Raw genomic sequence first — 23641 nt, 5'->3', positions numbered from 1 at the left:
GATGACCTACTAAAAAAAATTTCGTCCTTAGAAAGGGCCCATAAGGCCTCAGCGGTTGCAATATCCCTGACAGAACTGACATCACTACGGGAACGCCTGAAATCGCTATTGAATATTAAGTTTAATAAATCTCACCTACTCTACCAGCAGAAACTTTTTGCCCACGGTAATAGAGGAGGTCGTCTGATGTCTGCCCTGATCAAAAAAGCTAGAGATAGGACACACATACCTCGGATTGTCGATAGTCGTGGCGTGCTTGTTCATGCTACCCCAGATATTGCCCACGCCTTCAGAGATTTTTACTCTGAACTGTATAATCTGAAAGAGCCGTCTGCAAATAGTTCGGGGATTTCGAAGGAGGAAGCAATCAAATCCTTCCTTGACTCCTTGCATTTACCTTCGATCCCGACACAATCGATCTCAGCCCTGGTCGCACCAATCACGGCGGATGAGGTCCAAACAGTAATATCAAGCTTCCCACCAGGAAAGAGCCCCGGCCCTGATGGTCTATCCCTCCCTTATTATAAAAAATTCCTACAGATTCTCCTCCCACACTTAGTTTGTACCTATAACGCCCTTTTAAATGGCCATTCTTTTCCACGACAAGCTTTAGAAGCTCATATAACGCTCATACCGAAGGAGGGAAAAGATGAAAGTTTATGTAGTAGCTATAGACCCATCTCCCTCCTGGACCTCGACATTAAGATCTGGGCCAAGTTACTCGTATGTAGACTTCAAAAACTTCTCCCTCAACTAGTTCACAATGAGCAGTCTGGCTTTATACCTGGTAGGGAGGGCAAGGATAACTCGCATAGAGTTATCCAGGCTATCCATTTTGCAACCACTCGTAGAATACCAGTGGTCCTTCTCGGCATTGATGCCGAGAAGGCCTTCGATAGGGTATCCTGGACCTTCATGCGACATACGCTATCAAAACTTGGCATACCCACACAATTTATTGATGCTATCTTTACCCTATATTCCTGCCCTTCCGCTAGACTGAAGGTGAATGGCACTCTCTCTCCCTCCTTTGATATTGCGAACGGGACCCGTCAGGGCTGCCCCCTTTCCCCTACATTATTTATTTTAGTGCTTGAAACCCTCCTTCAGAGTATTAGGCAAGACCCGGAAATATCGGGGCTCCAAGCGGGGGATGTACCCCTTCAGGCAACTGCCTTTGCGGATGACCTCCTATTCCTGATTACGAAACCTGAAATCTCCCTTCCGGCCCTCGCCCGTAAATTGGAGATGTTCGGTACGTTGAGCAATTTCAAAGTTAATTTTGGGAAATCGGAGTTACTCAACATTACTTTGTCCGCCTCTTCGGTTAACGGTTTGAAACGACTCACCCCCTTTAGCTGGGCCAGGGACTCTATTCGGTACCTAGGAATTTCGATTCCCTCCTGCTTGTCGGACTTATATAAAGCTAACTACGAGCCGTTGCTTTCCGCCATATCTGCTTTACTAGATGAATATGATATTCCTCTCATCTCCTGGATGGGCAGAATTAACCTCCTAAAGACGTATATAATGCCAAAACTATTGTATGTACTGAACATGGTGCCCATAGAGCTATCGCATACTTTTTTTAAGACAGTAAGATCTCTGTTTAGCAGATTTGTGTGGAAACGCAGACGACCTAGGTTGGCCTACTCTCTATTGGTTAGACACAAGCAGACAGGGGGAATGGGACTGCCTGATACATTTGAATATTATAGAGCCATTCAACTAGTGAGATGGATCGAGCTGGCACGTCCGGTACGTAACCCAGCTGTCTCTCGCTTCCTTCAGGCCACGCACGGGCCCTCCTTCCTAAGGGATCTATGGCTGGGCACTGCAGCAAAGGAGTGCAGATCAGGAATCAGCCCTATCCTTTCAGGCCCGATACAGGTATGGTTGAAACTACAGCCCTCTCTAGCGCCCTTCCCCTCCCGAGTTATGCCTCTATCCCTACTACCACATGTGCTCTCTTCGCATGACTCATACAATTTGTGGTCCCACCTCTCCCACGAAACTCTAATGTCTCTACCCCTTTTGTTGTCGGACGCTGCTACCTCACTCTTCAAGAATTTGCCGCCACTGAATGTCCTACACCAAGAACATCTTAGACGACTAACTTTACAATTCGGCTCCAAATTCACTATCAGGCAAGCTTCCACCGACTTTGAAAAGCTCCTTCTGGCCCCTCTACCCAAACTTAGGAAAATGTCTCTAGTTCTTCATACGTACCTTAAGAAACAGAACCTAGCTAGGCCGTCTTACATATTGTCTTGGGAGAGGGATCTGGGTGTGACTCTATCTGACGATCAGGTTAAACAAGTGCTAGCTCATTCACATGGGTTTTCCAGCTGCGTGAGGCTTCAGGAAAACCACTTCAAATTATTGTCACGTTGGTATAAAACCCCTGAGTGGCTATTCGCATATAAACTGTCAGATAGCGACCTTTGTTGGCGGTGTGGCGTGGAGAAGGGTTCGCTGACGCACATTTGGTGGTCTTGCCCTGTTATATGTAGCTTTTGGAGTGAAGTCGAGATGTCAATTAGATCCATATGTGGGGCTAGTTTCAAATTGACTCTACCTCATGTTGCTCTAGCGTTGCCCGACGCCCAGCTTTCTCCCTCCAAAAAAGACCTCAAGACGCACCTTATTGTGATTGCTAAGTTCCTTATCCCTCAGAAGTGGCTACAGACCACTGCTCCCTCTCATACTGAGTGGGTAGCTAGAGTTAACCAAGTTTGTAGATTTGAAGAAATTTCGAGTTGGGCCTCGGGTAACCATTCATCATTCCTGAGGACCTGGTCCCCCTGGCTTCGGTTCGCTAAGCTCAGACATCAGGTTTAGCGTCACTCAAGTGCTCTGCTCACACTGTCTTACCCCCCCCCCCCCCCTTTCGTTCTAACCCCCCCCCCCCCCCCATTTTCTTTAGCTTTCTTTCCCTTTAAAAAATGTTAAAAATGTTGGCCTTCTACTCAGGGGTGGCGCCCGCGCGTGTCCACCCCTTCTCGAAGTTCTTTTTCATTGCATGTTTGTATTATTTTTGGTTGTGCCATTCTTTAAATAAAGAGTAGAAAAAAAAAAAAAAAAAAAAAAGAAAAAAGTTAAAGTGGACCTTTCATCTCCTCTGACATTGGCGGTATTATATACCGTTAGAAAGTTAACAGTGCACTGGGCTGTGATGTACACCCCCCGACAGTATTCTTCCATATGCTTGTACTGTCAGGGGGAAACGTTCCTCACATCCCAGCGATGACACTAAGCTGTAAGTCCTGCCCTTCTGACAGGGATATCAGCACCAATATCTCCGGCACCCAGGTACATACCAGGAAAGCTGACGGAACTCCGCCCCCGTCAGCTTTCTAGCAGTATATAATACCGCATGTCCCTGGGGATATAAAAGATCCTCTTTAAACAACAGGATTCCTTTTTGTTGCTGACGTGGATGTTAGCACTCTTGGTACATGTTTCCTCATACTAGTAGTACTTCTTTCTTCACATACAACTTCCTTATGTTTACCATTTTCTAAAAAAATGTTTTTTCTTTCTAAATTGAAGATCTAGGTTGAGTTCCCCTTTCTCAGGCCTCTATTTCAGTATGCTTGGATCAGCAGCCATGATAAAGTTATAGGTTATTCTGGAAATTAAATAAAACATAAAAATAATCTGGTAAAATGTCTTCCTCTGGTGTATTGGGTAAACACATGTTGGAAATCTTCACATGTATGGGCATGACAGCCTTGGTGCCAGTCTCATAGACACAAAATAGGTCATGTGACCTAGCGGTATCCCTATAGGCAAGGGATAGAGGCCCAATTATAAGTAAAAGGAGATAAAGGAAAAGATAAAAATATTCCTCGGAGTGTCTCTTTAAGATTGACTACCAATGGATGGCTGATAGTGCCCAGGAATCCTAACATTCAGTAGAACAAAGGGGCCATAGAACTGTCATGTGAATGTGTCCGTACAGCTGCATGGGCAGCACTGTGGCTCAGTGGTTAGCACTGCAGCCTTGCAGCACCAGAGTCCTAGGTTCAAATCCTGCCACGGGCAACATCTGCAAGGAGTTTGTATGTTCTCCCCGTATTTGCGTGGGTCTCCTCTGGGTACTCCGGTTTCCTCCCACACACCAAAGACATACTGATAGGGAATGTAGATTTTGAGCCCTATATGGGACAGTGACTGACAATATCTGTAAAGCGCTTCCCATTCACTTCAATGGGAGTGCTCGTAGTGAATGAAGCAGCCCATTCATTTCTATGGGGAGCGCTCGTATGCCGGCTCCCATAGAAATGAATGGAACTGCTTTATACGCCGCTTATTCTGAACGTGTTTTACGTTCAGAATAAGCTGGCGTTTACTCCGTGTGAATGCCCCCTTAGTATTAGAATATACAGCAGAGGGGGACCCCATAACGAAGATCAAAATGTGCCCCTCCATTATGGTCAAGGCGGCCTGATGTTTGTTTCCCCCTTTGATCTTCCCTTGACCCCTTGGTGAATTTCCTATTCACTTGTTTGCTAACAATCCAGTCCCTCTGAAAAGGGGATTTCTACTAAGGCCACCCAACAGAGAAGGGAATGGGACCAATAAGGGTTGGGGTCCCTATTTGCACAGGCCCCCAAAGTAACTGCATTGTCTACCTTTACAGCATGATGGTCCAATAATGCAAGATTAAAGGCATTTTTGACTTTTATTTTATATATTGCTGGTCTTTTAGGAAAAACACTATTTAAACATATTCATTGGTGCTGCTGCATCAAAAAATAAAATCTTTGGCGACAAAAAACAAACAAACATATAATCACTATCACGCTAAGAATAGACAATGATAATGATCCTGCTGATGGCAACGAGGAAGAAAACATATTACTCATACATCGGATTCAAAAACATATCTGCTACCTGTCTCTGCGGTGGTAAAATACGATAGTAACGTTCGGCATAATGCTATATGCGGGAAGTCTAAAAGCCGTATTATTTTAGATTCCTGTGCACTCTCCAAAAACTAAATTTAGGGTTATAAACAGAAGCATCTGACAGATAGCAGCTCCCTCTCTCCCACAAACCCTTTGTACTTGTCTTCTAGCTTCTGGCAATGCTATCCCATCACAACATGAAGAAAGCAAAGACTGAAGAACGGCATGGTATCGGTTATTCCGTTCTTCATGCAGATGAATGCAAATGTGCAAGTTTAGATTTGCAGAAATACATATTATGAAGTTGACCTGTTTTTCTCTATGATTAAAAATACATGAAAATATTCGACTTCTTAATCTCAGTGTCGGATTCCAATGTTGGCTCTCTGGTTTAGGGGTGGTAAAATAGCAGACAGAATTTGCCTGAGCCGTTACAAAGCAAACGCGTCGCGTTTTTGGTGCGTTTTTTTACACGTGTAAAAAATGTCATTGAAGTCAATGGCAGTCTTATTTTTACACGAGTATTGTGCCAAAATGAGCGCACGTTTACTCCGTGTGATTGGACCCTAAGGCTACGCTCACATCTACGCTGTAGTCTATGTTGCAGATGTAGGAGGTAAAAGTCCTGCACGGAGAACTTTTTCCTCAGCTGGTTTCTGTGTAACAGTGATGGATACCCAATGGGCCCCATTATAGTTAATGGTCTGATAGATGATATGTGTTATTTTAGCAGTCTGTCTCTCCATTGTTCTGGTCCTCCGACGGACTAGAACAACGGAGATACAATGCTAGTGTGAACCTAGCATAAGGAAATGTTGGAGGATAGCTTTTTTTGTTCCGTTTTCTCTATCATGTCTCAAGGTTTAGTCCTCCCCTTTTCATCCTGCCCTTCAGATCCATTATTACAATGCAGACCAACACTGGCGGCCTATCACCTATCTTATTTATTATCATATAGCCTGAGGACAGGACAGAGGAGGGACGTACATGAGCAAAATGTTATCACAAGTATTACTGTAGTCTGCTCACATTCGACCTCTTCACGCTTCATACACATCTAGATATGATGGTGTAACCTTTAACTATAAAACTGAGTTTTCCTATCCGAAATCCCATAAAAAATTCTTTATTGCAGACTGTGATGTAAGACTTTATATTAAGGTGAAGTCTGTACAAACAAAACTGCACTGTCACCAAGCAATGGGATCAGACAGATGTCACTGTGCATTACAGTAGACATGGCTTCATACATCACGCTACCGGTGATAACTCCTAGTAGTTTTATAATTTATAGCAGGGAGTCACCACGAAACTCAATATCAAACCAGCCACAGTGCAATGTAGGGGACATTACACAGAGAACAGTCATACCAATAGATTCACAAGGAAACGGTACAAGATATTTTATACCTATGCAAATTAGACTCAAGTGCAGTCAGGGTGTGGCTTGGCATTCAGGTTTGAAATACAAAGGTTCTGGCACGTGCTCATTGCACTTGTACCTCATTTGCATAGATCTAAAAATGTTTCACCTATTGGACTATCTACAAGTATGATGGCCGTCAGTATCAGGGGGAGTTCACACGGAGTAACGTGCCGCGTGATGTGGCAGGTATACGGCGTGTGAGACTTTGAGTGCCATATACGCTTCCATTGATTTCAATAGGAGCCTGGATCATATACGCGGCGTTATTTTGCGGCCGCAAAATCACGGCCGCAAAATAACGCGGCGTATACGATCCCAGCTCCCACTGAAATCAATGGGAGCGTATACGGCGCTCAAAATCTCACACGCCGTATACGTGCCACATCACGCGGTACGTTACTCCGTGTGAACTCCCCCTAATGGTGAAGGTTTTTAGAAATCTGAAAGTTCAAAGGACAGGACCTGGAGAAACCATATTGAACTTCTTACTCAAGATACAGTTTGATCTGTATTTTCAAATCTATATGACAAAGGAGTATCAGCTATGTATAGAGAAAAGAAAGCTCCACCGCTGCCAACGACAGGGCTTCAATATAGTAATGGTTAATTCACTAAACACGTTCAGGAGGGGTCTGGATGTCTTCCTTAGGAGTGCATTCATATTTGCGCCATTTAATCCATTCACATCGTAGTGCGAGAAAAACAGATTGAGCAATAAAAACAAACCCATCTAGTGACCAGTAACAACGGATCCCGAGGGTCCCACAATGATTATAATGAGTTCCGCCAGGTATCCATTATATTAGCACTGACATTGCTGGACAACAGTGCTTGCAGGACTTTTTAGTCTGTGATTTCAGATGGACTCTGTGCCAGGCACCAAAACACAGATGCGAACGTAGACTAAATATATCTAATATTGCACATTATGGGTACTAGATTTCTAGAGATGGGGCACTGACCCAGGGATTAAGACTGAATGCCGGATTTGGAGTTGGTAAGGAATTTTTCCAATATGGTGCAACTCACGTTTCCTTCACAGGGCTTTTTGCCTTCCTCTGGATCATCACAGTAGGATGAGAAGTTGTACATAAGGGACCTCTGTCTTTGTTTTAAACCTTACCAACTGCGTATTCAGGACTAATACTGGCGTGTTCATGGGATCAGTAAAAGCCCCAACTACCAAATCTAAAGAGACCGTGTTCTGTAAAACATTTCTATGGGAAAACCCTTTAACTAGCTTATTTAGCCAAGTATCTTTCAGCTTACTATGGCATAGTCAATTCACATGCTCTAGCTCTCGGTTGGATGATCCACCAGGGTATTGTCAGTACATACAATCAAAAATATACTGACCTGTGCACATATCTGGTGCATGACATGGCCAAACTCATGGAAGTAAGTTTTCACTTCATCATGTCTGAGCAGAGAGGGCCGCGTACTTGAAGGCTTGCTGAAGTTTGCCACCATTGCTGCTGCAGACATCATTTTGCTTCCATCAGGGAGGAGACAGCCGGGTTGTAGTCCAAAACACGCAGCATGCCCATACTTTCCTTCCCTTAAGATAAGGAAAGACTTGTTATAAGGACCAATTACATCAACCACATTAACATAGGACTGTCAGCATCCTAAGCTCCACTTGCTTTGTGGGAAACAGATTTCTTACATCGAGTATTACATGTAAATAAGGGTTAACTAGAATAGATAGCTCAGATGGAACCGGCTTGAATTACTTCCAAGAGATAGCCACTCAAGGCGCCACAACTTGCATTTATAAAGTCTATAAAGTTTTATATGAGGAGGCGATTTTACAAGTTGCTAGAAAATTGAGAAATTTATGAACATACTGTTGTTACTACACACTACTGCCAGCTACTAAACCCAGACCTAAACTAGAAGCCTACACCACTCCAGCAATGTCTCCCTGTCCGCTAGATCACATAGTAGCTCTTCTATTTCCCCAGCTCAGCAATGGATTGAAAAGCAACCATCATCTGAAGATAACATAGCCTGCCTACAAGTGACCTGAACTACAGCATTCGGCTTGGGCAACCTCCTTGACCATGCACTGGCCTTTTCCTTTTGCATTGTCCATTAGGTACCTGTTGTACTTCTAGTTCTGGTTCCTGACTACAATCCTGGATCATCTTCTGGTCTGTTGCATTCAGACTGATTTCCTAGTGATGACCCTTGGCTCCAATGCTAGCTAAGTCACTGCTTTATCACCTGTCCACAGTACCACACTGACTATTTCCCACTATCCTTATCTGCATTTCGGTAGCCATATGTGTAGTATAATAAGGCATCAAATTTACCTTGGGTAGAGATCCAGATAGAATTGCCCCAGAACGTCCCCAGTGGCACTGTCATATACGGCGTACAGAGTCACACTTTCGTGCCACACATGAGGATTCTCCACACGTTCAAATCGAAGACCGAGCAATTCCTGGTAGATGCGCAGCAGATTTTTGGTGACTGTCTCCATAGGGAAATACTCCTGTAGTTTCTCCTGATCTACAGAGTACTTTGTCTCCACAATGCGGGTGAGGTAGTAGTGTAGATCCCAAGCGTTGATTTTATCATCAAACTCCAAAGCTCTTTCTTCACATTCCTTACTTTTCATCTTTAAAATAAGCAACTTTTCTTCTTCACCTAAAGGCTTTACCTTTGTCTTTAGATTATCTATAAAGAGACGTACAAGAAATATTTGGGATTTGGGACACTAAACCACCCACTAGACCAGGGGTTTAGTGTCCCAAATTTCCCTGTAATAGTCATTTGTGTCTGAAAAAAATTAAAAAACCTTCAGGGCTTGTTCACACAGGGCAAGAGGGGGGCGGATTTTGGCACTGAATCCACGTCATAATCCACCCCCTCCCAATGGAGGTCTATGTACTTAGGCAACATGCTGTTCACGGAAAAAAGAAGCGAGATGACCGTTCTCCAGGCGGATTCCACGGCTGGTTCAGTCCTGGCGCCCGCCTCGTGGCAGCAACCTCCGTGTTAGGCCCATTCTTTTGAGAATACACCGGAAGGGGAAGCCGCGACAGTCGTGGCAGGCGCATTTTGACCCTATTGTGACGTGGCTTCCCACGTCACTCTCAGGACCAAAATCCGTCAATCCGCTCCCTGTGTGAACGGGGCCTTAGGGTCCATTTACACTGAGTTTTTGGCAAGAATTTTGGTGAGGAAAAAATCTGCTTCAGGAATTAGGAAATGTTTTTTTCTCCAGCACAGTGTATGGACCTTGAAAAAACTGATAGCGTTTTTTCCATGCGTTTTTTTGCCAATAGCACGTGGATTTTTTTCCACCTCCCATTGACTCCATTGGTTTTAGGAGGCAGAATCCACCTGAAGGAAGCTTTTTTTCCGCTAGCGGAATAAAAAGAGCTAGCGGAACCCATTGAACTCTATGGGGAGGGGTTTTTTACACGTGGATTCTGACAAGATTCAGCACCAAAAAACTCCATGTGAATGGACCCTTATACCTCCCCTGCCCCTGTAAACCCCACCAGCGCAGTTATCCAATGAAGCCAAAGGAGTACACCTCAGCTTCAGTGCGCATGTCCTGAATCTCCAGCAAATGTGTAGCAAAGACGGGGTGTACGTTCTTAGCTTCACTGAAGAACTGCGCAGGCGGTGATGCCAGCAGTAGCACACATATGACATTTGCACATGACTGGCTGTAGTGGCCACATGCTGGTTAGGAGGATCATATAGGTGTCAGTGCTGGATTGGTATAAAAACGATGAGCTGAGTAGTGTTTCTTGCATCTGTTTTTACACTTCTGTTTAGAATGTGGACAACCCCTTTAACTACGACTTACCTAGAAAGGTAGATACATTGCCTGTGTTTTTCGCCGTGTTTAATTCAAGTACAAAGTCTGCATGTGTCTGGTATCCCAGAAGTTCTGCCAGCTTAGACCGAAGGGTTATCAATTCTTCAAGTATTGCAGTGTTCTCCTAAAAGAAAGAAAAAAAAAACCTCATCACATAGGAAGATGCAGAAGATAAATCATCTAAGACATATCTTCATTACAAGGCTTCTGAATATTCAGCTCTTTTTGCAGATTTTGATGTAGATTTGCTGGAATTTCACACTTAGCGATTCCACAGCAACGTGCATCATAATAAAGATGTAAGCCATGCAGATTTTACAGCAGATTTATCTGGGGTGTACAATTATGGTATGTGTGAATTCAGACCAAGACCAACTGGACATTAATAAAGGGTCAAAGTGGAAAACATGATGGAAAAAATGAATTCCAGCTTAAAAACAATTATATTTTACAGTTATATATAAGAAAATCATATTTATCTGATCTCTGATACATACTTATGTCGATGTTTAAGGATTTCTATTAATATAAGAAAATCCGAAGAAGATTTTTCCAGTGTGATCTTTAAAACATAATTTTAACTATAAAGAAATCCTTAGGAGAGGTGATCAATATTAGACAATTGGAAGGCCCAAAGGTTCTTGCTGGAGCCCAAGAGAAGCGAGTAACACTATTGTTAGTTATTTGATCACCTTTGCAGGGTCTTCAATCATTATACTCTCTTAAGACCCCCAGAGTATAATAGTTCATGAGTGGTGAACCCTAAAATATTTGGAATTGGCCGAACCCAAAATTTTTTCAAAATTTGTAACAAACACTAGGGTCCACTGGTCCACTATGGGACATTATACTGTGTGGAGAGGCCACTATGGGACATTATACTGTGTGGAGTTGCTACTGTGGGACATTATACTGTGTGGAGAGGCCACTATGGGACATTATACTGTGTGGAGTAGCTACTGTGGGACATTATACTGTGTGGAGGGACCACTATGAGACATTAAGCTGTGTGGAGAGGCCACTATGAGACATTATACTGTGTGAAGAGGCCACTGTGGGACATTATACTGTGTGGAGGGGCCACTGTGGGACATAATACTGTGTGGAGGGGCTACTATGAGACATTAAGCTGTGTGGAGGGACCACTATGGGACATTATACTGTGTGGAGGGGCCATTGTGAGACATTATACTGTGTGGAGAGGCCACTATGGGACATTATACTGTATGGAGAGGCCAGTGTGGGACATTATACTGTGTGGAGGGACCACTATGGAACATTATACTGTGTGGAGGGGCCACTATGGGACATTATACTGTATGGAGAGGCCAGTGTGGGACATTATACTGTGTGGAGGGGCTACTATGAGACATTAAGCTGTGTGGAGGGGCCATTGTGAGACATTATACTGTGTGAAGAGGCCACTATGGGACATTATACTGTGTGGAGGGACCACTATGGGACATTATACTGTGTGGAGGGGCCATTGTGAGACATTATACTGTAAGGAGAGGCCACTATGGGACATTATACTGCGTGGAGGGGCCACTATGGGACATTATACGGTGTGGAGTAACCACTATGGGACAAACTAGGCTAATTAAACAAAGCAATGTCATTATGAGACATCCCCATTAATGTGAATACAGAAACCACTGAACCAGTATTGTCTACCATATTTAATACTATAATCATTAGAATGTGTAAGTCAGGGGTAGGACACAATGTAGACTGTAGATACTCACCTTCATACACCTGCTGTTGAAAGCTGCCTCCATTTTCCTCCTAGTTTCCGGAACAGAACACTTTTTAACAACAGGAAAGTAATGTGGATACTGGAGAGTTACTTTGTAATTGTTGTCATCTGTTTTTTCTAGGCTGTCTACGAAGTCAGTGGGAAGACCCTCTGTAAAATATACCACAATAGAGACCAATGTTACTGACATTCATGAATGCTTACAGGTAGACAATATCGTAAATCCTTCATGCAGGTTTTTCAATAATTATTTCATTTATTAAGGGCCCTATGTGAAAAAGTAATTGCCCCCTAAACCTAATATTTTCCCAAACATTGGGGATTATCAGGATGTTTTTTGTCCACTGTGAGCTGAGCCTTTTGGTTTTGCCTCTCTCACGGACACCATTTTTGCCCAGTCTCTTTCTTATTGTTGATTCAGGCAAGGCACTTCATGTGTTGTTTATGGTTCTTTAGCGTCAATGCGCTATTGGAGTATTTTTGGTAGGCGGCCACTCCTGAGAAGGTCACCACTGTTCCATGTTTTCTCCATTTGTGAATAATAGCTCTCACTGAGGTTCGCTGGCGTCCCAAAGCCTTAGAAATGGCTTTGTAACTTGTTCCAAACTGATAGATGTCAATGACTTTGCTTTTCACCAGTTCTTGAATTTCTTGAGATCGGGGCATAATGTGTTGCTTTTTGAGATCTTTTAGCCTACTTAATATTGTCAGACAGGTTTTATTTAGGATTCTTCAGCTCTGCCTAGTGAATCTGAATTCAGCTTTCCAAAAAATGTGGTTCACAACAGAAATTCATGGGGTGTGGGGGTATGGGGCTATTATTTTTTTTTTCACATAGATCCTGGTTGTTTTGATAGTTTTTTACTTAATAAATGAATGCGCCACCTACATTACTTGAATAGGTCCAGTGCTGCACATACAAGCTTCTGGCACCGGATGCTGTTGAAACAGCTGATCTGTGTGGGGTCCAGGTGTCAACAGTATGAAAAATCAATTTGGGTCCGGAAACCCACTATAGGATAAAGCCCCGCGTTGCGGAAAAGTCGCTATTTATGTTGTAGATTTTGCTGCAGTTTTTGAAGCTAAAGTTAGGAATGGGGTGAGCAGAGAGGAGAAGTATAAGGGTAAATTTCACAAGGGGTTTTTGGGTCAGGATTTTGAGGCCATATCCGCCTCAAAATCCTGACCAAAAAGACAGCTTCCATTTAAATCATTGGGAGCCGGTCAGTTTTTTTTTCCGGGAGACGTTTGTTCCAGCTTCTGGAAAAAGAAGCGACATGCTCATTCTTTCAGGTGGATTCGCCTCACGACATCCGCCTGAAGACACTCCCTCCCAACTAGGCCCATTAAATTGGGCCTAGTCCGGAGCGGAGTGCGTGACTGGATGCCAGTGCACTGCACCGGCATCCAGTTGTAACTACCCGTATATTGGTGCAGAACCTCAGGCGGCCTCTGTCTCAGGTTCCGAACCAAAAAACCCCATGTGAACTTACCCTCAAAGAGTCTTTTTATTTCCCATTCATTTTGTAGCCAAACCCAGGAGTTCCTGTCCACAATAAGGACATCATGGCAGGGTTTCTAACAAGTTCCAGACCGTAGAAAGTTTCTGCATTCATAGTCATATCCATTGGCAACTGATCAGGACAGACTGTCACCACTAGGATGGTTACCAAAAATTCTTAAAACTTTGCAAAAATGTTCTCTGCAAATTTAAATATGGTTATGTTCTCTGAAAATCCCATTGTGGGAGAGAATGACATAACAGCTGATCGGTATTGGTGCTGGACGTCATCCACCAACCAGTTGGGTATTAATCACCTATCCTAAGGAAAGGTCCTCAGTCTTAAAGTCTTGGCAAACTCCTTCAACTTTTACAGAGGATCTGTCATCTCTCCCAACATGTCTGTTTTAGTGAAGAAACATATTCCTCATTATATAACAACTCTGGAGAATATATTCTGCATTGTGTGTTTCTCTGTTATTCCTACTAGAAATTTTGGATAAGTTGACAGCTGGGCATTACTAGTTGGTGAGTTGTCCCTTTACATTCTCCTACTTTCCAATCAGCGCCAAAAGTAAGGACTACGTAGGGATAGACCCCTATAACAATGAGAATAGTAATACCCAATTGACAACTTAGTCATAAATTTTTAGGAAAGTTGAGGAATAACAGAGGAACAGCACAACACAGAGTTATAAGAAGATGCTCCAGAATGGTGATTACATGGGGAATACAAGTATTGACTAAGAACGGTATTGGCACCAGGGGCACAGATTGTGAAGGCCGACAGTGTGCTGAATTCAGTGCACTGTCGGCTTTCTAGCGGTATATAAAACCGCATGTGCCCCAAGTGATGAAAGGTCCTCTTTAATCTCAGGATCACTGGAGGTCCCAACGATAAGACCCCCACCAATCATGAAGTTATTCCCTATCCTATTGATACAGGGTAACCTCAATCACTTTATACATCGCAAGCCTACAGTAAGGTTATGGAAGAAACACAGACTTACCAAGTTCTGCTCTTGTGAACACGAGACTTGTGTTGTCCTCGGTGAGATTTTTGTTGAAGTCAATACTTAGTTCGCTGATCTTTTTTTTCATGACTTTTATTTCCTGGGTAAAGTTACAAAAAAAAAAATGAAACGAGAAGAAAACCTCAATAATAGCAACAAATGAGACTGAAAGCTGACCCATAACTGAGATACACAGGCACAATGGAGAGAATGAATCACCAAGTACAATAACATCTACCGAGAATTTCTGTCTAGTATAAGGTCCTGGAGGCTATATGGAGTCAAAGAACTTATAAGGATATTCACAAGAAGAGAAAAAAGAACGGAGGGCACTCACCCATATGAAGTTATTTCTTAAAACTTAGTCTTTTACTGAAGAAATGAAGGTAAAGCAAACCAGGAGAATGACATGCATCGCGTGGGCAATAGCCGTTTCGCGCCGGCACAGGCGCTTTCTCAAGCCAGGTATGTGTCAATTGAGAATCAGTAATTGGAGCTAAGCTATAGTGCCGCTCTTTCTCTGAACTTGTAAGGATGTATTCACACTGTGCTGTCAGTGTCCATTCGGTGCATGAAACCAGAAAAAATGTAGAAATATATATCATACGTATCCAACGTCTAGATGCAAAGAGTGCCCCTCTCTGCATCTGTAGGGCTCCTATATGTCAGTATAACATTTTTTCAACTGAATGGAATAGTGTAGTTGAATACTCAGAGCATGGTTTATAAATGCATGTTTTTGGGGTTTTTTAACATGTGACCTTATAAGTGATAAATATTACTGTATGCCTCCCTACATACACTGCAAACACAGTGTGAACTGATCCTGACACTGTACTACGAAACAGGCAACCATCATGTGGTGTCTCAATAAGGCATCCTATACTGTATTACAATATATCCCACATTAAATCATTTATTCTCTTTAACACTGCCTTTGACGCTTTCGCGAAAGTGGGCAGGGTATGAGTAGTGACACTGGCCCCCTTCCATGTCACTACACCCCTTTTAAAAGTCAGTTAAAAAATGAACTCCTTTGTTTGCGATGGCCGACAGCAGGCGTCTGTCTGCTGGACATGTGAATGGTTAAAATGGGACATGTTGGTCTGTTAGATGAAACTAAGTGCATGGCATAATCGGCCGAATTAGACCAATTATTTGCCAATTTGCAGAAGTCTCAGCGGCTCCATGTACTTATAAACCAACTCCCTGATAAGTCAGTTTAGTCTCTGTACACACACATTATATCCCAGAAAATTGATCGGCTGCATGATCTTATGGGTATGACAGACTTGCACAAGGAGGATGTAAAGTAAGATACCCCTGACACAAGCAAAAAACATACAAGTCTGCACATTAGCCTAACAATGATATAAAACAAATCATACAACACTGAAAGATATCATACAGAATATACTTCCCCTGGCTCTTACCACCACCAAGCCTGGATGAGTCACAGAGCCCTGAGCAAACCCGATATCCCCCAACCAAGCATCAGCCATCTGCCAAGCCAAAACCCCCAACATGCCCTGAACAAGGATCAAATAAAAGGAGCCATTGAGAGACAGAGAGCAGTACATCGAGGAATGGAGAAGCGCAATAAATAACTCCAAGAAACTCACTGTGTACCAGTCACTGCAAAGGGACTACACCATGGCCACCTACCTGGAGAGAATACGCCACCCCAAACACAGACAGACCCTGAGCCGGTACAGACTGAGCGCCCACAGCCTGGAGATGGAGACGGGGCGACACAGGCAGACGTACAAGTCACGGGAGAACAGACTGTGCCAGCACTGTGACCAGGGGGCCCTAGAAGACGAGACCCACTTCCTGCTACACTGCACCAAATACTCAGCTGTGAGGGCCGTCTACTACCAAAGACTCTCTGCCCACATCCCAGACTTCATATCTGCAGACGAGAAGAGGAAACTCTACATCCTACTGGGAGAAGAAGAGGCCACTGTGGAGATCGCTGCCCAATACGTGTCCAGCTGCCACCAAACAAGAGGAAGATGAGACCCCATGGACTGTTATACCCCAAATCACCCCCCCACCCCACCTCCCCATATAACGGCCACCAACTAAGAGGAAGATGAGACTCTACGGACTGTTATACCCCAAATCACCCCCCCCCCACCCCACCCCATACAGCAGTCACCAACTAAGAGGAAGATGAGACTCCATGGACTGTTATACCCAAATCACCCCCCCCACCCCCCCATACCCACCACTCTCCCCCCCCAACCCCCAACTCTCCCCCCCGACTCCAACTCCCCCCCCCCACCCCTTTACTAGCTTTGGCAATGCCAAATATCTATTCGGACGTGCCAATAAAGCCTATTTGATTTGACTTCATAGTAATATTCACTAGGTGGCGCAAGTGTTCTCTCTATATATATATTATTATACACAGACATATATTAGTTTATAGTGAACAGACATACATGTTCACTATAAGCTACATGTTAGGCTTCATGCACATAAACACGTGCATTGATAGAGTGCTAGTCGTGTATTTTCTATGACTCCATACATACGCCCGCGTATAATCCCTGGTCTGTGAGCCTGGGTTAAAACTCATCACAAATCCTATACCTGGCCATTTTGCCATCCAGGCTCATTGAACAAATGAATGGGTCAGTGAAGCCACAGGTGGCACACAGATATCATCCATGTGTCTTCTGTGACGTTCAACCACGGATGCGGCACACGTACACATTTGGTGCATGTAGCATAATAAATGACAACTTGTATACGCAGTTCTGTAATACTCACGCTCTGTACTTCTGCAGGAAGATGGAGTCCATTGCGTCTTCCAAGCTGGACTGACTTTTCCAGATATCGCCTGACCTCCGGCTGCAGCTTCTCCAGGTCTTGTGTCTTCTATAAACAATATTCACAAGCAGATTTATCACATGAGCATAATAGTATGACCCTGAGCTGTAACATACAGTGTGGACCTGACTCTATAGGGTTTTATAGGGTCAGGGTCTATAGAGTTTATAGGGTCTAAGTTCTGTCTGGTAGAACGCAGAAGGTTGGAATCAAGGTCTTCCAGCCATAATACAATAACATGCAGCCACATTGTGGATATGTCAGACTAGCTTTGGCCACTGCAAAACCACCAGTGGCTAACTTGCTGCAAGCTACGTTAAAAATCTCTTGTGCTACGGGTTTTGAATAGACAGAATATCAACAATTGCTGCGTGTTTGCCGCGGTTTTTATTCTTTGTAAACTTGGGGTGGACCACACTGGAATCACGTCTGAAAGCAGACATCATGCAGTGGACCAGTCTTGTGGTCCCTTAGTATTTGGGTGTGTTCACACATTCAGGTTTTCAGATGTAATTTATGAAGTCCAAACCAGGAGTGCTAATGCCAATTTCTTAAAATGGATGGTAAGGAGTTGTGTCCACCATATTGTACTCACATGAAAGTGGAGAATTCTTCGAAATATATCTTCCCGCATATTCATCTCAACATCAAAATCAGACAGCCTTTTATCAGCTTGTGTGCTAGCCATCCGCACGTCTCTGCTCGGGGACACATGTTGTGGAAAGTCTAACATGCTCCGCTCCACTGTGGGACAGCAAGAAAGTTTTGGTTAGAGGAAAAGTGTTCATGAAACGAACAGGTTCACCAAACAGAACCTCCTGGAGAAACGTCTATATCCGGTCAGACTTTTATTCTGATTTACAACATCTAAAGGTCTTCCATGAATGGGACTGGAATGTTCAACCGCATGCACAATTTTGTTTTTAATAGGCCCTTCCTGACATGTAACATACATGTACATAATATTTTGCATGGGAGTATATGGCATTAGAGATGAGTGAACAGTAAAATGTTTGAGGTTCGATATTCGTTTCGAGTAGCCCCTCAATATTTGACTACTCGAATTGAATATCAAACCCTATTATAGTCTATGGGGGAAAATGCTCGTTTCAGGGGTAGGCAACGTTTAATCAAATTACACTTACCAAGTCCACGAGTGAGGGTCGGGCTGGATCCTCCGAGAAGTCTTCTCCGTGCAGCGTCCCCGCGGCGTCTTCCGGCTCTGAATTCACTCTGCCAGGCATCAGGCCTGGGCAGAGCCGACTGCGCATGCCCTCACTACAAGCGGACATGTGCAGTCGGCTCTGCCCAGGCCCGATGCCTGGCAAAGTGAATGAAGAGCCGGAAGACGCCGCGGGGAAGCTGCACGGAGAAGACTTCTAAAGGTAGGAGAAGAACCAGCGTTGATTGGCCGACTGTATAGCATTCGGCCAATCAATGCTGGTTCTGCATCGAACTTTTCCATTCGAATAGCGAGTGGTACTCGATCGAGTACGAGTAGTTCGAATACCGTAGTATTCGATCGAACACCTACTCGATTGAATACTACTCACTCATCTCTATATGGCATATGCTCTTGCCTGTAGCACCTAAAATCAGAGAGAACTAGTATTCTGCAAATTTCCCCTGATATGTGGAAGCCCTTTCCGCAAAATGTAGAGGGGTTTGATGAGAGGTTGTCATCGTCAGCCCTTTAAAGTCATTGTCCGCCCAAATGGTACCAACAAAAACTACAGCTCTCTACACAAAAAAAAGGATCAACCCTCACTTGTTCCACTGGCACAAAGCAAAAACGTATTTGTAACAATATTTTAAAATTAGTAAAATATTAGAAAATCTATATGAATTATTACATATATTTATAAACTGAAATCATGACTATAATGGTGAATATTAAGAGGGCATATTCTCGCTCAGACCAGTGATGTCAGGGAAGATAAAGTATTATATGACGGTCACTCAGATGAACGGCCGCCCTGTAATACAAGCATGCAGCTCTTACATCAATAATCCTAAGGCCAGGGCCCACGTAGTGTAAACAGCGCAATTTTGCAGAGGCAGAAATGCTGCGTTTTTCAGAATCTGCAAAGTGGATGGGATTCTGGCTAATCCCCTCCACACATTGCAAAAAAATAAGCTCCAGGCTGAGACTTCTACACAGATATAATCATATTCTAATAGGGCTTATAAACAGGGGTTGTTACCTTTAATCAGTTTATGTCTAAAATGTCTATGGCCAAATTCATGTGACGTTCTCGCTGATGCTCTGAGCCCACTTTACTGCCATGACTATTACCTGCATATTCTAGTTCCAGGTCGGCTAAAACTTTGACAGTGTTTTCATACGTGACTTTCTCAATCTCCAGGGCAGCTACGGCATCATACACACTCTTAGTACTTGTTATAAGTTCTTCCGTTCTGGTATGAATATCCTCTGGAGTTAAGTCCCACTGCAGGACGTTCTTATTGGCCACCATATTAGACGCCATTCTGATGGATTTGGGATGTTCGGACCCCATTGTCATCTTAAATACAAATCTCCTGCTCTGTAACCTGTGGTTAAAAATGGAAATAACAATTATATTAATAATATAGCAGAGTGAAATTCCTGCATGATGAAAGATGGGTCAACTCCACTTTTCCTGAAAAAATACTATAACCAAACATGTTAAAGAAATATGCCACATATATTCACACGATCAAAACCACAAGGTGGCAGCATTCAGCATTTATGTATCTGCTTTAATCCAATCTGCTCCACATGGGGACTCCTATGTTCATTATTTTAAAGGGGCTCTATCATTGCTGAGTTCTATAGTGAGCTACAAGAAAATGGCGCTTGGGCACGTGCAGTAGCGCTCAGAACGGAGCGTTACTGCGCATGTCCGGGATTTGAAAGCGCAGGAGCGAGACTGGGTGGAGGCGGTTACAGCAAGTGTGGAGGAGGGCATAACACAGCACAAGCCACGGAGGGGTGTGAAAGGGGTATGACGCAGGGTAGTGCTCGCTGGCCCTGGGGAATGCCCAGAGTGCTCGATGAGCATCATCAGCATATTGGTTTTACCAATATTTAAGAAAAATGGGGGGGGGGGGGGGTCGTTTAAAAACCTAGTGGCAGCACCTGATAGCCTTTTTAAGGCTGTATTCACACAGAGTAACGCCAGCCGTTTTTTGTGTGCTTTTTGCACATAGAGCCGCGTTAACGCGGCGCTACGCGGCGCTATGTGCAAAAAGCACACAAAAAACGGCTGGCGTTACTCTGTGTGAATACAGCCTAAGGCTAATTCCCCACATTGCAGAAACGCAACTTTTTTTGTTGAAGATTTTGCTGCGGTTTTTTGAGCAAAAGGTAAAAGTATAAGTATTCCTATATTTCCCATTCCCTTTGTTGTCATTCTTGGCTTTGGCTCAAAAAAACGCAACAAAATCTGCAACAAAAATGCTGTGTTTCTGCAACGTGGGGACCTTAGCCTAAAGACTATTCAGGCATATCAGTATCTCAAAACACGTTTTGGCAATGATAGAGCCACGTTAAGGTGCTCCTGAGAGTTCCATAAATATGTAACATAAATAAATAAATAATAAATAAATAAATAAATAAATAGATAAATCTGCTTTTTAATGCATATAGGTTTCCCCAAGCAGACTCCCCGGATGGAAACCTGACGGCAGATGTGAACCAGGCCCGAGTATACAAAATATTTTCAAATAACATGAAGATCTAGTTTATAGAACTACAAGTCCCAGCATACATCATGTCACCTCTAGAGGCCCCAGGTCTATAGTACTACAAGTGAGCCTCAGCAGACAATACAGTCCTATGAAAAAGTTTGGGCAACCCTATTAATCTTAATCATTTTTAGTTCTAAATATTTTGGTATTTGCAACAGCCATTTCAGTTTGATATATCTAATAACTGATGGACACAGTAATATTTCAGGATTGAAATGAGGTTTATTGTACTAACAGAAAATGTGCAATATGCATTAAACCAAAATTTGACCGGTGCAAAAGTATGGGCACCTCAACAGAAAAGTGACATTAATATTTAGTAGATCCTCCTTTTGCAAAGATAACAGCCTCTAGTCGCTTCCTGTAGCTTTTAATCAGTTCCTGGATAAAGGTATTTTGGACAAACAATTCAAGTTCAGTTAAGTTAGATGGTCGCCGAGCATGGACAGCCCGCTTCAAATCATCCCACAGATGTTCAATGATATTCAGGTCTGGGGACTGGGATGGCCATTCCAGAACATTGTAATTGTTCCTCTGCATGAATGCCTGAGGATTTGGAGCGGTGTTTTGGATCATTGTCTTGCTGAAATATCCATCCCCGGCGTAACTTCAACTTCGTCACTGATTCTTGAACATTATTCTCAAGAATCTGCTGATACTGAGTGGAATCCATGCGACTCTCAACTTTAACAAGATTCCCGGTGCCGGCATTGGCCACACAGCCCCAAAGCATGATGGAACCTCCACCAAATTTTACAGTGGGTAGCATGTGTTTTTCTTGGAATGCTGTTTCTTTTTGGACGCCATGCATAACGCCTTTTTTTATAACCAAACAACTCAATTTTTGTTTCCAAAATGAAGCTGGCTTGTCCAAATGTGCTTTTGCATACCTCAGGCAACTCTATTTGTGGCGTACGTGCAGAAACAGCTTCTTTCTCATCACTCTCCCATACAGCTATTTGTGCAAAGTGCGCTGTATAGTTGACCGATGCACAGTGACACCATCTGCAGCAAGATGATGCTGCAGCTCTTTGGAGGTGGTCTGTGGATTGTCCTTGACTGTTCTCACCATTCTTCTTCTCTGCCTTTCTGATATTTTTCTTGGCCTGCCACTTCTGGGCTTAACAAGAACTGTCCCTGTGGTCTTCCATTTCCTTACTATGTTCCTCACAGTGGAAACTGACAGGTTAAATCTCTGAGACAACGTTTTGTATCCTTCCCCTGAACAACTATGTTGAACAATCTTTGTTTTCAGATCATTTGAGAGCGGGCTGTCCATGTTCGGCGACCATCAAACTTAACTGAACTTGAATTGTTTTGTAGAAAGAAATGGTCCAAAATACCTTCATCCAGGATCCAGGAACTGATTAAAAGCTACAGGAAGCGACTAGAGGCTGTTATCTTTGCAAAAGGAGGATGTACTAAATATTAATGTCACTTTTCTGTTGAGGTGCCCATATTTTTGCACCGGTCAAATTTTGGTTTAATGCATATTGAGCATTTTCTGTTAGTACAATAAACCTCATTTCAATCCTGAAATATTACTGTGTCCATCAGTTATTAGATATATCAAACTGAAATGGCTGTTGCAAACACCAAAATATTTAGAACTAAAAATGATTAAGATCAATAGGGGTGCCCAAACTTTTTCATAGGACTGTATAATGGCATAAGCTCACATATCCAGAACTACAAGTCATCTCCAGATATCCAGAACTACAAGTCATCTCCAGATATCCAGAACCACAAGTCATCTCCAGATATCCAGAACTACAAGTCATCTGCAGATATCCAGAACTACAAGTCATCTGCAGATATCCAGAACTACAAGTCATCTGCAGATATCCAGAACTACAAGTCATCTGCAGATATCCAGAACTACAAGAAATCTCCAGATATCCAGAACTACAAGAAATCTCCAGATATCCAGAACTACAAGTCATCTGCAGATATCCAGAGCTACAAGGACCCTCATAAAATACCAGAATAAACCAAAAGTTTCAATATTTGGAACTATAAGTCCTAGCATACAATATGATGCCACAACTGGAGAGCCTAGATAGTACTGTACTATAAGTCTCAGCATACAATATAATGTCATAACACATGAAGCTCAAATACACAGAAGTCCCATCATAAAATATCAGAATAAATGTGTAAATGTCCCATTACATGGAACTACAGGCTCCAGCAAACAACAAATTAGATAACAAATCACTGGACTCCAACATATTCAGAACTAAAATTCCCAGCATAAAATCTGTCACTGTGGGCCCAGGTACAGAGCACTACAAGTCTCAGCATGCATTACAATGCCTCCACAAGGGAACCCAGGCAGTACTACAAGTCTCAGCATACTATATGATTTCAGATCACAGGACATTCAGGTGTATACAACTACAAGTCCCAGCATACAATAACGTCATCACTAGATACGCCATCCCAGTACACAGTACTAGCCTAAGCCTCTGCCACTAGGAACTACAACTCCCAGCATGCACCTGCCATAGGGCAGAGCTAGCCAGTAAATAGCTGACATGCAGGTACCTGCAGAAGGTGACCACACACAGACGTGCTGCATACATGACCTGGACAGCTCAGTGTGCACTCCCAGGCATGGCTAC

At 43.3% G+C, this 23641-nt stretch overlaps 1 protein-coding gene across 1 annotated transcript in view; it reads right to left on the bottom strand.

Moving 5' to 3' along the window:
* NLN (neurolysin) overlaps positions 1-23641 on the bottom strand; it is a 54889-nt gene extending 31248 nt beyond the window's left edge. Inside the window, exons 1-9 of the mRNA XM_075269817.1 lie at positions 23565-23641; positions 19582-19838; positions 17881-18029; positions 17226-17333; positions 14445-14547; positions 11923-12083; positions 10166-10301; positions 8655-9021; positions 7696-7897 (exon numbers count right to left, since the gene is read on the bottom strand). Of these exons, the coding sequence (XP_075125918.1) occupies positions 7696-7897; positions 8655-9021; positions 10166-10301; positions 11923-12083; positions 14445-14547; positions 17226-17333; positions 17881-18029; positions 19582-19838; positions 23565-23602 (1521 nt within the window). The 5' untranslated portion in view covers positions 23603-23641. The remainder of the gene's footprint in view (positions 1-7695; positions 7898-8654; positions 9022-10165; positions 10302-11922; positions 12084-14444; positions 14548-17225; positions 17334-17880; positions 18030-19581; positions 19839-23564) is intronic.

Source organism: Leptodactylus fuscus, chromosome 1 (genome assembly GCF_031893055.1).
Source record: "Leptodactylus fuscus isolate aLepFus1 chromosome 1, aLepFus1.hap2, whole genome shotgun sequence".
NCBI classification, from domain to species: domain Eukaryota; kingdom Metazoa; phylum Chordata; class Amphibia; order Anura; family Leptodactylidae; genus Leptodactylus; species Leptodactylus fuscus.
This window is presented reverse-complemented; position numbering and strand designations above follow the sequence as displayed.